At 38.6% G+C, this 15,000-nt stretch overlaps 1 protein-coding gene across 10 annotated transcripts in view; it reads left to right on the top strand.

Annotated features, from left to right (window-relative positions):
• The window catches only part of LOC138052206 (sodium/hydrogen exchanger 9B2-like), a 45,363-nt gene extending 31,384 nt beyond the window's left edge, over positions 1-13,979 (top strand). For 9 of the 10 annotated variants that reach the window (XM_068898580.1, XM_068898584.1, XM_068898585.1 and 6 more), the window contains 7 exons: positions 2,187-2,362; positions 2,825-2,934; positions 5,141-5,293; positions 7,978-8,086; positions 8,799-8,935; positions 12,728-12,808; positions 13,603-13,979. In XM_068898580.1, the coding sequence (XP_068754681.1) occupies positions 2,287-2,362; positions 2,825-2,934; positions 5,141-5,293; positions 7,978-8,086; positions 8,799-8,935; positions 12,728-12,808; positions 13,603-13,785 (849 nt within the window). In that variant the 5' untranslated portion in view covers positions 2,187-2,286 and the 3' untranslated portion in view covers positions 13,786-13,979. Of the gene's footprint in view, positions 1-190; positions 902-2,186; positions 2,363-2,824; positions 2,935-5,140; positions 5,294-7,977; positions 8,087-8,798; positions 8,936-12,727; positions 12,809-13,602 lie in introns of those variants that run through there. The other variant, XM_068898578.1, reaches the window with a different exon arrangement.
• The last annotated feature ends 1,021 nt before the right edge of the window (positions 13,980-15,000 follow it).

The raw sequence follows: 15,000 nt of genomic DNA, 5'->3' as shown, positions 1-15,000 counted from the left end.
CCATTTGTGAAACTGCCAACAGCTTGTTTTGGAAAGCCGATCTTTTAACATGTTTTCAAGCCAACTAAAAGAAACATATCTGTGAAGTTTGGCGAGTTAAATCCTCTCCGTTCTTGAGATACAGAGGGAAATGTGACACCCCAAAATAGCCCGTAAAGTTTCGGGACTTTCGAGAACAGGTTTCTGGCTTCTGGCTCCAGGTTCCGGATTTCGGATTCCGGATTCCAGAATTTCTGCTTTTATTGATGCCCGCATTTTGATCGCTCAGTCATTGATTTTCTTCAGCAGTACCATCGGTACCATGGACGACAAAGAAAATACCTCCAGGCTAACGGATTCTTTAGCACATGGAATCGGAAATGGAGACACTTCGAAACCGAAGAACAAAAATGGAGTTTTTAAGGAGCATTTGACTTCAGCCGGCTCAACCGTTCCTCCAAGTGGGTTTTGTGGCCGCTTCTTAACTCGCGGACTGATTGTTCTGTTGATATGAGCTGTGTTGTGGTCAATAATTGGCAACGATGCTTTACCTGGCGGAAATATTTGGTATATACATTGTTGTTGTTTCTGCTAGTCTTTTCGGTTTTATAGTGGGTAAAATTCCATATCTTCGCCTTCCACCGTTATTGGGTATGCTCTTAGCGGGATTTCTATTGCAGAATGTTCTAGGGATTAATTTGGCTCGTTCCATTGACAAGCGTTGGTCTTCAACTCTACGGAGCATGGCTTTGGTGATAATTCTTATTCGTTCGGGTCTTGGATTAAATACTTCTGCGCTAAGAAAACTGAAGTTTACTCTTGCTCGATTAGCATTTCTTCCTTGCATATTTGAAGCAGTTTCTGCCGCGGTTCTTGTGCATTTCCTGTTAGACATGAAGTGGCTTTGGGCCTTTCAGCTTGGGTAAGTTTGATTCTGCATTGTGCAGTGTACATAGATATTCACTATCATACAATTCTGCGTAACCGAGTCTCTGTAGATCATGGGCAGAAATTTACAAATGAAACGCACTGTAAAAACGATTTCATTTTAAAGCTGGCGTATTAAAGTCATCTGACGTATTGGCATAATAGAATCCACAAGCTTTCCATGGTTTTCCATTAGGGAGTCATGAGATATACCATGTGGCGGCATCTGCCTGCGCATGATGACTCTCTTGATCTCTGACGTCCAAATGGAGAGCTAGGCCAATTGTAGCCTATAGGTGGTTTGCAACCAATCTCTAGTGTCACAGATAACAATGTACATGTACAAATTGCGGTGGATGAACAAAAGGAGCTAGTGTTTTGTTTTCTTCCATCAATATGGCAGCGATGACGTAAAATGAAAACCACCTGTGACCATTGCCTCAAATAATATTGGACTCATCACTCACCTGTCATCTGTTTGAGAGGATTACCCTGCCCAGTTAGGTTTTAAACCTGCAATGAGCTGGACCATCATATTTGAATTGGCTCATTGCACTTTAGGCTGGGAATAATTTATTGTAACCATGATAGACAGGGTTTTTCCTAGTTCTTTGTTTGCAAATAGCAAAGATAGTGCAAATTTGTTTTTCAACAGAGATCTATAAAACTTTATGGTTTTTCTGGATTGAAATGATTTTGGGTTGCCATTAGCCTCCATGAGTCTGTCCTGCAGCTCACTAGCACCAGAACTAGAAATCACCAGTTCATACTGGTTTCACTCCTGTTCTGGAGCACCCAGACTTTTTTTAGAGTACAATTGTCCAATGTCAAATGTTATAGATAAAATAAATCTCATCATGAACTAGGAAAAATATTGAACTGCAACGTATGTATACTGTACATATGTACTGTACCCATCCGCCTCCTGTACCCATCCCCCCCCCCCCCCCCTCCCATTCCTCTAATTATGCGTAAAATCGTCTGGCAAACAAAAAAGTGAAATCTATAAAGTTTCACTCTTAGGAGCCCTTGAGTTAAAGACGTTCTTTAAAACCTAAAATTAAAATTCGTTTTGACAATTTAACCCTTTGACATCCAAACCGGCCAAACTTCGTATTTTACTTTGTCTAACGCCAGACGATTTTACTTGTCAGTGGAGAACCCCTGGGAGTCAATGGGTTAACAATAGTCGGTTTAACTCTACTCCAACCAGGCACCAAGTTAATAATTAATATTGAAACCCTTGAGTGGAGTGACTGAGATTTTATTCTTGAAATCAGTTTTGTCCAAGCTGCTGTTTCTCTTGCTGTGGTGATACCATGTTTGCTTGAATTGCAAGATCAACATTATGGAGTAAACAAAGGGATTCCTACTCTGGTCATGGCCACGGCATCTTTTGATAACGTTTTTTGTATAAGTGCATTTGGAGTTTGCCTTGGAATAGCATTTGATTCAGGTCAGTGTAACCTGCAGTTCAAATTATGTTTGCCAGCCTGATAAAATTACATGTAAGGTGTATGACAACTGCAAACTGTAGATTGCCTACAAATATCATTGAATTCAACAGCATTTAAGTCTAATTAGCACTCATTTCAAATAGCGCTGTTAAACACTTATTTACACTTATAAATGTGAGTCAGGGTTAGGTTAGGGTTAGTCAGCGGTTTGCGATCTGCAGTCTGCAATTGTTGATGCCGATAAAGTTGTTATAATCTAGAGGTCTCTTTATATAATTATACAAACTGCATCTTTAACAAGAGGTGTAGTGTGTGGACAATCTCACAAGGTACTGTGCATTGTAAGAATGAATGCTTGAACATGCCGCAGACACTTGATGATGCTATTTCAAAACATGAATCATCAATGACATGATAAATTATTGCTTTTTCTCTCTTCTTTTAGGTAATTTGATATTTAGGTAATTTGATATTCAGCATATTTCGAGGACCAATCGAGTTGTTACTTGGTATCACTGTTGGATGTCTTGTTGGTGTCCTGTGTTGGTTCGTTCCCAACAAGAATGAAAATGTACATACAAGAATCTCTTTTCCATTGTGATTGTCTTGTAGAAAAGTAGTTTTTTACATCATCTTCAGTGATACATCTACAATTCAAGGTCTATGATAACTGCAGACTGCTGAGACTGCAGATTCCAGACTGTAGACCAAGGCTGTGCCCTAACGGCACCCGGTCGCCTAAGGCGACTAGCATTTGGTTTCGGGCGAGTGAGAAAAACTACCCGGTCGCCCAGCTGGGCACTCTGGCTTTATTGTATTTCTAGCAGATAAGGCGGCTAAAAATTTTAATATGTTGGTGGTTACAGTTTACGAAACCTCTCAGAAAATGTTTTTTATTCGTGCGAAACAGTCGGTTCAAAGGCCGTTCCACATAATTTCACATGTAACATAAACCGTGACTTTGCACGTGACGACCGGCGGCCGCACGAATTTCGATTCTTTCTCAAAAAAATAGCATTAAATTTGGAACGTGGAGTTTGGCATTTCTTGGTTATAGTTTAAAAAAAGAGTTGTTACTTGAACTGCTCTGACAGCGGTAAAGTGCGGCCGGCGAAGCGAAGTAATTTACTTTTGTATTAACCCGGGAATCGCAGGTTATGCGATAGTTTATGCAAATTTAATATTTTTACAATTTTTTGCGGCTGCGCCTGCTTGGCTAAAATGCATTTAGGTTATGGTTGTTTTTCCCCAGTATATGAAATAACGAAATAAGAAAAAAGGAAAGATATCGTGTTATTTGTTGTTGTTTTAGAAACAGAGCAATCCCGCGTTGTCTTTAGTTTGTGACAAACCATTGCATGCCCTAAACAAATAACGCTGTAACTGGCGCTTTGACCGAATCCACAAAAAGCTCATTCCACTATTAAAACATTTTACTGATAATATAAGAAAAAAATACTTTAGTTCTGTCCTGTAGCAATGATTTTCGTCCAAATCAAGATGACTTGCTCAAAAAAAAAAAAAAATTGATGCCTTTTGGGTCGCGGTGGTTTAATTGTTTCATGGCAGTTTTCACAAAAGCTCCATGTGAATCAAGCGGCATTGATTCACGTCTTGAAAATTCATTTTTAACCCAACTAACCAGTAAAAACGTTTACCTGTATTAGACCCAAACGTTTTTACATAAAACTGCCGCAATCTTTACTTTTTCACTTTTAAACCTGAAAACACTGGTGGCATTGCCACTTTTCTCATCTTTCTCAAGTATGGCGTGAAAAATTTGATGGGTTGCGGGTTTTTCTTGCACTAGCAAGTTCGACAATCACCAGAGCAGTAGCAGCAATGTTTTGTTGAGAGAGAGAGAGATAGATGCGTTGTTGATCTCAGATAATTAATTAAATAAATGATTAATTAATTTGGGCGACCAACTTGGAGGGCTGGGCACCCCAGCTGCAAAGGGCTCCCAGAAATTTTCCGTAGAGCACAGCCTTGTAGACTGCCTAAAACTTGTGCTGATAAACAGTATTTATAAGTCTAAGCACCCATTTTAGAATGGTTAGCTTTCAATAACTGTGATTTAGGGTTAGTCTGCTGAGCCTGAGGTCTGCAGGCTGCAAGTGTCAGACACCATTCAATCCATTGGTTTGTAATTTTCGGCCTTAATGGTTTATATTTGTATACTGTATGTCCATCAGAGTGACTACTAAGGAGAAAAATAACAGGACAAAATTACATTGAGATCCTTGTTTAGGAAAGTGTTATTAAGGGATGAGAGATTTAGGGTACACTTTATCGGGACTTTGTTTTTACAGAAGTTTGTTAAATTAACGTTCCACTGTTGTTGTTGCAATTTGTACATGTACAATGAGAGGTTCCTCAAAGTATAAATGGCTGCAAATTGCTGTTGATAGCAAATACAGTTTGTAGTAGTTACATGACATTGTACTTAAGGTACATGTACCATTTGCACTTTTAGTAATTAATAATTATTATAATATTATTTTACTAAAATGTAACTAAGAGTGTGACTATTTTTTTGACGGTCCCAGCTTCTGATCAGTAGTTTGCTGGCAGTTGTTGCACGTTGATTTCTTTGGCAAGGCTTTACAGATAATTATCACTGTTTTGAATGAGCTTATTTTAAAAAGTAATGTTTAAATCTCCATCTGTTGGTCTAAATAACAATAATACTATTATTACGTGTACATGTAGTTTCTTTTAACATTCTTAGATTTTGCTGGTATAATATGGACACGTTTTTTTTCCTCTCTCTACAGGTTAATCTTCCTCACAACAGACTTGTGATACTGCTGTGTTTTTCACTTCTTTCTGTTTTTGGTAGTAATGTAGCAAAATTCTCTGGTGCAGGAGCTCTGGGTGTGCTAACCATGTCAACAGTTGCAGCCTATGGATGGACTCCCATAGGAAAGGTTTGCAGTAAAACCAAGTATGCTGTTATTAGAAGCTAGTGTGAAAGAGTGCCTTATTTTTGTGCCATTCTACATGTGCATGGACTTTTCTTTCTCTTTTCAAAGTCTTTGATCTTCAGGGGCTACTCTGTGACGTACATGTAGTTGGTCAAAGGCCGATTAACTTTAAATATCCGCTTTTAAGTAGTACATAACAAGGTTTGAATCTTGCATGTTGAAAGAGTATTAACAACACAATTTTATGCTGAAGGAAAACAAAAGCTTATATGAAAGGCATAATTAAAGGCTAAAAATCCCAAGGAAGCTTGCTTTAAAAGTAAATAGACAGTAATTTAAATTTCCAGTAATCCAGGATTGGCCTAATTGTGGTATGCACAACTGGAACCACATTCCAACTAGCAAATGAATATTAACCCATTGATTCCTGCAGGTTCCCCATTGACAAGTAAAAGCGTCTGGCGTTAGACATAGTAAAATACTAAGTATGTCTGGTTTAGGCCGGTTCAGGGGTAAAAGGGTTATAAATGAACTACATGTTAACAAGTTGCAACAATATTATTTTAGAGAAAGCAATTTGCGTAAAGGGCCTATACAGTTTTATAGTCTAATAAATAGAGAATTAAACGAATTAAGACCACATACATGTACATTGGTGTATGCCCTATCCAAACGAAAATTAAACTGATTCCATGTGTTCACCAAAGTTTAAAGTCTGTACTAATAAGGAATTGGTGTGACCACCCGGGAATATTGTCCTTACCACTTAGTGACTATCTCATGGTATTTGATGCAGACCTTGTGTCGATCAACTGCACCTATCATCTCTGCAATCACATGTAGGCCGAGTTTCAATCAATCCATTAACCTGATTTAGGGTACTCCTGATTGCCCAAATGTTGTCTACAGTTCACTTTCATCACAACTGGAAAAAGCTATTAGTATTGGTACATATTTTCACACACAGCGTTTGTCCTATTGTGCCTTGTATTTCCTTTACCTTTTTTCCTTCAATTATTTACGATAATATTTAATGTGTTTCTTGATATTTACGAAATACATGTAGTACATGTACATGCAGCTATTTAAATTTACCATCATTTCAAATCTTATTTTATAATGAAAAATGCAAGTCCTTAGACTTAATTAATGGAACACTTTGTGTTGGTAATCAAAATTGGGCTTGCATCTAATTCCCTGCATTTTCTGGACATAGTGTAAATTTTAAGTGTAACAGTCACATGTTGAAGCTACTTAACAAATTATTATTCCACGAGCGTGTTGGATATGAGATGGTAAATAGCCAACGAGGCGCATAGTGCCAAGTTAGCTATAACCAGTCTCATATCCAACAAGCGCAAATAGAATAATTGTTTTATTAAAATTAACTCTTTAAACTCCAGAAGTTTGGAAGTACGAAATACGAAAGAAAAGGGAGAAAATCCTAGCGAAATCGAAAAACTTGATGAATATGCGATGTTGTGTAATATCTAGCGGTCAGACAGACTCAGGCTCATCACAAAAACATTGCTTACCTTTTCACGTACTTCTAAGCTTCGAAATTGATCCAAACTTTCCACAAAAACGTTTTTCTTTTGCTTTATACCAAGAAAAATTTTGCTTTCTGGCATAAAAAGTTTTACATGTAGTTTAGCAACGCTAAGCACAATCATTTACCATATAAGGTCAAACTAAGGTATATGAACCAATCAGAGCACGCGAATTGCATTATCCGAGGTTGAGAATTTAATAACTACATTTACAGTGTATCTCAATTAGCAGGAATTGGAAAAGGTGACGTGGTCATTAGTTGAAAATGTACTTGTAAGAAGCCAATTGAATGGTAACTTTTTATTGCCTGGGGTTAAGTGGGAGTCTTCCTGCGGCTTGCACTTACATGTAGGGGTTGTTATTTAAAGCACTGACATTGAATGTGGAATTAAAGTGCTTATAGCTGTTTCTTTTTTTCAAAAAAAAATTTTTTTATTTCATTGTGCATTAAGGACCAAGTTTTGCTGAGGTTTACTACAGTTGACTTTTCAGGCAATCTGTAATACTTTGTTTTTCTAGTTGTCTGCATTGTTTATTGGATACAAGGAACATTCCATTTTAGTATAATTACATAGATGATTATTGAAAATTCTCTGTGCTGATTGGCTGCACTTGTGGTGATTATTACGCGATAATCTTCAAAATGGCCGCAAGTCATTTTGAGGAATAGACAGACGAAAAAACTTAATATTATTGTTAAATAAAAAAATGCATATTTTTCAAAGTTAATTATCATCTAAAGTGCCTTAGTTTTGATTCACCGATATTCACGTTGCCTTCGCCTAATAATAATAATTGTGAAAATTTGTTGACCCCTTCACTCCAAGAGGTTCCCCATTTGCCAGAGTGTGAATCCATTCTCAGTTTTCAGATGATGTGATGGCTGCCATGTTTGTGCCCCTCAACAAACACCCGGCAGCCATGTTGGTGTCCAACAGAAATCCTGCTGGTCAACTCAAATGCAAATGCTTCCTTCTGTTTTGTGGCCAATCACTTGAGTGAAAAAATGCAGAGTATTCCTATTAGCATTAGTTTATTATCTGGACAAGAACTATTCAAATTATTCTGTAAATATGTTGAAAGCATAAAATGTAAATTGTTTTAAGGGATGTCTATTAATTGTCTTTGTCGGTCAGGCTCCAGTTGCTATGGTGATGTCCCTTGTTTGGCAGTTGTTTGAACCTTTGCTGTTTGGTCTTGTTGGGGCTGAAGTCAGTGTAGCTTACATGAACACAAAGGTTGTTGGTGAGTCTCATTCTGAAAATACTCGACATTGCTCACTGCAAAACCAAAACCTCTTTATTGTTTAAATTTATTGCTTATGTAAGTATACAGGTAGGTTTGATAATGCATAAGCAAAAACCAACAATAAAATTAAGCTACACGTATGTTCAGAGATGATTAAAGTGACTCTCAGAAAATTTAAATGAGAGATAATTTATGGAATGTCACACTAGGAACAGGTCACTGGTCACAAGTCAAAGGTTATTGTTTTACCAATACAGAAAGAATCCTAAACATTCATTTAAGTTAACCTTAGGCCTAAACAAGAGTTTTTAGGCCTAATGTTAGCATTGATAAACGGTTAGGGTTGTTTCTGTGTTGGCAAAAAAATGACTTGTGGCTTGTGACCTGTGTTTTGTATTGGGACAGAACCCTATCCGAGTGAGACAAGGTGACAATAACTGCTTGGAGGTACGTTTGACTGTTTATTGTACAATGTATAATGCTAATAATACTGTCACCTGGTCTCCATGTCCATTCGAATTCTATCTAAGCAAGGCTATTTGCGTGAAATTGCATATATTCAGATATATTATCTATCATTGAAATCCTCCATGAGCTACACTTATTTTTCACAATTACTTTTATCATCTCTCAACTTGATAAGGGCGTCAGGACCCTTCGGCTTGGTATTTGCTAATGTTGTCTGTCTCTTTATTTCTTTATTCTGCAGGAATGGGCATCGCAAATCTTGTCATCAGTCTGATAATTCGACTCGTCACTACCTATCTCGGTTTACTTGGAAATGGCCTCAACTTAAAAGAGAGGCTGTTTATTGCCATTTCATGGCTGCCAAAAGCTACAGTGCAGGTAGGTTCTAAAGTAAATAGATTAAAATATATTTTGGCCATTTCCGAGTTCATATCTCCCTCCTTTTTTTATGGAAATTAGTTTTATTCATAAGTAAGGTAGAACTAATTACCATCTGAAAAACTTAGACTCGCTTTGAAGAGGAGGCAGACATGAACTCGGAAATGGCCTATTGGGTGCAAAATATATAATCGGTACATTCGTAGCTGTGGCTCTCGTAATAGAACTCGAGATTGTTTGCACGCAGTCGTCGCTGCTATGAACTTTCGATTACACTGTACATCGTCTCCGCCCAAAATAGGGAGCTCAGGCACGCGACGTTTATGAAACGCGGACGGCGACCGAAAGTGAGCTGTTTTCCCTGTTAACTTGTCTTCACAGAACCACATTTATATTTCTAAGGACCGTTCATTTTTTGTGAGGGAGAGGGGGCTGGTGGGATTTGGGAAGCACCATTTTAAAAGCGGATGACCCCCCCCCCCCCCCTTCCCTCACTTCCGTCAGCTTACCAATTTTTTTTACTTCCCCCCCCCCCCTTCCTTATAGCAGTAATTTTTTCGGATGGGTTCCCCCATCCTCCAAAAAAAATAACCCTATCTGAAGATTTCAACTTTTTAAATATTCTCTATTATTCCCCTACTTCACGTTATTGTGCTCACTGTGAAGACCATGTTTACAATCCCTATACTACAGATCACTTGAGTCATCTCCCCCAGAGTCAATGGCATCACTGTCATACTTATCATTGTCACTTTCATCGGTTCCACTGCTGTCAGCGCTTGCCCTGTTATCATCTAGTGTCAATGCGCTGGCATTTCTCAGTGTTGGTTAGCCAGCTCTGAGAGGGCTCCTCTGCTGCAAGCATGAATGTCTTACAATTGCCTTTACTTTCTCACTCTTACTGCTCTTCAAATGCTGCTTCAGCCCGTGGTGGTTTAAGTACTTGTTTAGTTCTGGAACAGGTAGCTTTTTAAGCTTCGTTACATCTTCGCACAGCTCAATCCAAGGATAATCCTCATATGATTTATCTTTTGCCTTCCTACTTTCTTTTGCCGTTTCTTCTGCTCTCTTTTTCCTTTTAACTTCCATCACTTCAAGATGCTGAAGATAATCCACCACAAACTTTGATTTGATAATAAACTTATCTGCAAATGAAGCAACGCTCTCTGGGTCAGATAAAACCATCCTGCCACTTCCATGGTCTAATTCTCTTGCCCAGTGATCTTCCCCAATGCATTGTGTACCCCCCTAGGCTGGCCGTCCCGGAAGAGTGTATTAAAGTTGAGGATGTTGCGACGTTGTTATTTAGACGAGATGGGCAATACGTCGCACAGCTCTTGGAAGGGAATTAGTTCACCAATGCTGGAAGAAGCAGAATCACCACCAACCTTAAGCACCAAGTCAGAGACTATATTTATTCCTTAATGTAAAGCATTGCTGAAAAGTGACTTCTGTAGCAGCACAAGCAGCGAAGTAGAGCTCTACGACAGTGAAGATGAAGATGAGTGCCAGTAAGAGTTGCATTAGAAAATAACAGTGTTTAAAGTTCTCTTTAGTGGCTACAAATAGTTGTTGTCGTCAAAGTTATTTTAAAGCTGAAGGAAAGTCTGTAATAAATTTGTATCCTGCCTTCTATGTTTGCTCTATAGCAATTTTTTTAATGTTAAAACATTTATGCCATTTCAAAGTTTTACCAAAATACTTCACGTGACCCCTCCTTTTCCCCTTATTATTTTTTTGGCATGCCCCCCTCGAAAGCAGTTTTTTTCGCATGCCCTCCCTCCCCAAATCCCACCAGCCCCCTTCCCTTCCCCCACCCCCTTTCCCCCCCCCCCCCCCCCCCCACCTCATAAAAATGAACGGTCCCAAAGCGTGATTTTTCCCATTAGAGATGAGCGGTTCTCTGCAAAACGACGACACCTAAGGTGTTGGCGACAACGTGAGCATGCAACAAAAAATCTTTCTTTGAGGCTCTATTTTCAATCTGAAACCCGTCGAACCCGGCAATTTCTTTTTAGGATACTTCGCCCAAATTGTAGGACGTGAACGAGAGGAATAATCGCGAAAGACTTATGATAATGCAAAGTCACGTATTAAAATTGTAAAGTGACGTTTTCGTCGTCGCCGCCGTCGCTGTCGTAGATCTTAAGGTAGGGAGTTTACGATACGAGGTCGACGACGGCTACGAGGTCTTCATTTTAAAATACGAGTTCGCGTTATTCATATCACTACGAAACTATTTCATGTCGTTTCGCGTTAAAAATGTGTAGTAACTGCCGAGGACTTAAACTGGTTTGAGTGGGTTGGAAGCGTAGAGAGAGAACGGAAAATTCATCGTCGTGTGCTAACGTCCTCCACAGAACCTGGAATTCGAGCCTGTCACGTCGTCCTTCAGGAGATGACGGCAAAGAAACGTAGCAAAATGGACAACGCACGTGCCGATCGTGCAGAGCCATTGTTTTTGCTCACTAAACCTATTGTTTTGTAGCGGCGTCGTTGCCGTCGGCGTCGTCGTTTCGTAAGCTCCCTACTCTCTAAGAAGCAACGACGACAACGACGGCAACGAAAACATCCTCTCACAATATAAATTCGTGTTATAGTAATCACTTCGTGACTGTTTCTAGCCTGAAATCATACCCTTCCTCCCTACGTTTCATTTCGGCCAAGGAGGGACTTTTCACCCCTTCTCTAAAGCAAAAACGCCCAATCGCAGGTCAGATTATCTGAACGTGTTTAATATGATGAAATTTGTGATAGTTCCTCATGAATGACACTGGTCGCAAGGGCGCTTAATTTAGGGGAGAAAATAAAAATTTATATTTATGTTTTGACGTCCTTTCATAAAACCTCAAATTTGGCTATTTCACGTTGTTGTTTTGCAGACGACGGGAAAGAAATGGACAAAAGTGAAAAACGCACGTGCAGGGCGTGCTATTGTTTTTGCCCACTCAATTGAAATGCGGACAAACATCGCAAAAATGCGTTTGTCGTTGTCCGCATTTTAATCTGGGATAAAACTTTCTGCAAAGTTTAAAAAAGTTATCTGGAGCAGATTCATAGCCACCGTCACAAATGGAAAATTTTAAGGTGGCTCTGAAGCTGCTCCAAATAATTTTTTCTCACTTTGCAGAGAGTTTTAGATTAGCCTGTTAATCACTTTTCAGCAATAAAAAATGGGGGTCTCCAAAGTTGATTTTTGAGATACTGTACAAGCGTTTAAACAGAAAATATAGGGCGTTTTTAGATGGTTCTTTTGTTGCCATGGTTTTTTATTACGTCACACCAATTTGTGCGTCCTATTAAGCAATTATTGTTGTTTCATGTGGTACCATAAGTGAAAAGGTGTTGTAGAGTTAATCTTTCTAATTGCACATTCCCTCCAAATTATTGAAACCAGTTTGAGCCATCTTAAAGGTAGGACTTAACACTGACTGATTGTATTACTGTACCTCTAACGGTAAAAAAAAGGCGCTAGATTTTTTCGGGCAGTGTATCAGCTCTCGCAAGTTACATATTTTTTGAAATTGTAGCAACTTCAATTGGTCTGATTTCTAAGTCATCGTTTCTACTCCTTGGTCTCCTATTTTCAATTTCTTTATAGCAAGCCAATCAAATTTTACCTGACGAAATCTGCTACATGACCTGATATTTCAGCCAATCACTTTGCGTTCAAATGCAATAAAAGAAAAAACATCTTGCACGGCTCTCCTTATGATTCACATATAAATGCTCGTGACCTTTTCCCATTTATCACCATAATTTTTAATTTGTCTCTTTACTTAATTGATTCAGGCTGCTATTGGTTCTGTTTCCTTGGACATAGCACGACAGAAAGGATTTACTGGACAGATTGAAGAAGAGTATGGAATACAGGTTGAATATGTATATTTAGTGTAATCAGAAACACACGAAGCGTTTAATTTGCAACTCTTTTCCTTGGAACAAAGCTGGGGATTCTTAGACACCAATTTTATGCCCAAATATGGACAAAAATAAGATCGAAGCTGCACGCGGTAAAATACGAGAGCTACGTTACATCCAAATAAGGAAATGTTTAAACGCAAAAAAAACTAGCTCTGAACCAGAGTTAAACGCTTCAAGGTCATTAGCTTCTGGTATAATTACTTGAATTAATTATTGAAAATTCTCAGCGTTGATTGGTTACATTTGAGGTGATTATTACGCGATAGTCACCTACAGTGTAAGCGGTTTTTTCAAAATGACCGCAAGCCGTTTTGTGGAGGTGACGAATAAATGAATTGCTTTAAAGAAAATGGATATTTTTCAAATAATCACCTATGTAATTACACTAATATACAATTATTCACCGTAGGCTCGGTGAATATCGGTGAATAATTGTTAAATATATGTAAGTACGCCATTATTCCATCTTGTTCACGTTGACGCGCCGATCTTGCGTCATCAAGTTTTGATATGACTCCTAGTTTGAAACGTTTTGCTTCTGGCAACAACAAAGCGAACTTCTGGTGCCCTTTAGGATTGTTTTTTTTTTAATTTAATCGGCGAATACCTCCTTCACCCCTCGGGGTGGGGGTGTACCCGTTGTCATCGTCTTTTCTGAAGAGTTCATTATCACTAGCACAGGTAGTTAACGTAACTTTACTTACCTATCAAACTGATTTGTTTTATTTCATATGTTATGACAGATTTTGACGATTGCTGTCCTTGTTATTCTCATAACATCGCCTATTGGAGCAATCGGAATTGTTGTAGCTGGACCAAGAATGTTACATCGGAGCCCTCGAGAGGAATTCGACAGCGCTCTTCATGAATCTCCTGGGGTTAAAGTTGAAAGGAAAGAAAACAGAGTTCTCGAAAGTAGCGTCTGAAAAAAATGCAATGCCTTTTAAATGTCTTTATGAAGTATCATCTTTTTTGGCTTCGTGCTCCTTGTCAATTAACGAAAGACACAAATCTGTGTGGGTGATTTTCAGATATTTTAAATGTACACTCGAGTCTTCATGAACAAATATGTAATTAAAGGAAGAGAAGAAAATGAGCCAATAAACGCATGATAGAGAAATATACAAAGCCGAATTCACAGAAAAACCACTTCAAGTCAGTTTTATCAGTTTATCAGTATCCAACTATTTTTTGACTCAGTGATGCACAACAAACTGACTTGTCATCTATCTAGAAAATGAAGTACACATAAAGCCGCAGAAATCCCGTCTGCGATTCAAGCATTCTAGAATTTTTTATTAACTTGCCGTTCGGCCCCTCAATTTGGTTAGTAAGATGTAGTTACTATGACAGGCCCCTCCTGGGACATCATTCATCCTACCACCGCCGAATTATCTAGGAAGATACCTATCCAAGAAAAACAAGGCCCTTGCAATGAATAGGGCTTAAATCCGCCTTTTTCAATTTTTGTCTTAGTCATTCCGAATATATGTTATGTGTTCAAGTGAATCTATCATGATCTTCGAGTTATGACCGCAATTTTAGCAGTTGCGCAAAGAAGCCTGAAAAATTCAGGACTTCATCGGGGTTCGAATCCGTGACCTTGCGATACCGGTAGCCACTGATGTTGGGAGCTGGTCATATGTGGATTCATTTGTTCCCGTGATGAATGAATCAATGAACGAAATGATATATGAAATGAACAGTACATTGAAGTGCGGATTTGAAATCAAGCGAAGCTATGATCCTCGCAGTCCTGAATTTTTCAGGCTTCTTTGCTCAGTTGCTAAAATTGCGTTCATAACTGCGAGGATCATAGCTCCACTTTATTTCATATCCCCAGTTCATTCATTTCATATATCATTTTGTTCATATGTTATGTATGTTATTATGCATGCGCTTCCGGAAATCTCACCTAATTTACTCACAATAGGTTGATAATAAATTTTAATAATGTTCTCTTGACGGCGTGGTCACTTAGTCTCCGAACACAAATCTCCCCTTTTCCTATACAAGGGCGTTGGTTACACGGATAAAAGACCTTTTGTTTCGCAGCCCTTGTAGGACTAGCTTGTCACGCTACAAACGATTACATGCGCACAACAAATACCACTTGCGTTACTATGACAACTACAAAATCT

The sequence above is a fragment of the Montipora capricornis genome, chromosome 6, assembly GCF_036669925.1.
Source record: "Montipora capricornis isolate CH-2021 chromosome 6, ASM3666992v2, whole genome shotgun sequence".
NCBI lineage: Eukaryota > Metazoa > Cnidaria > Anthozoa > Scleractinia > Acroporidae > Montipora > Montipora capricornis.
This window is presented reverse-complemented; position numbering and strand designations above follow the sequence as displayed.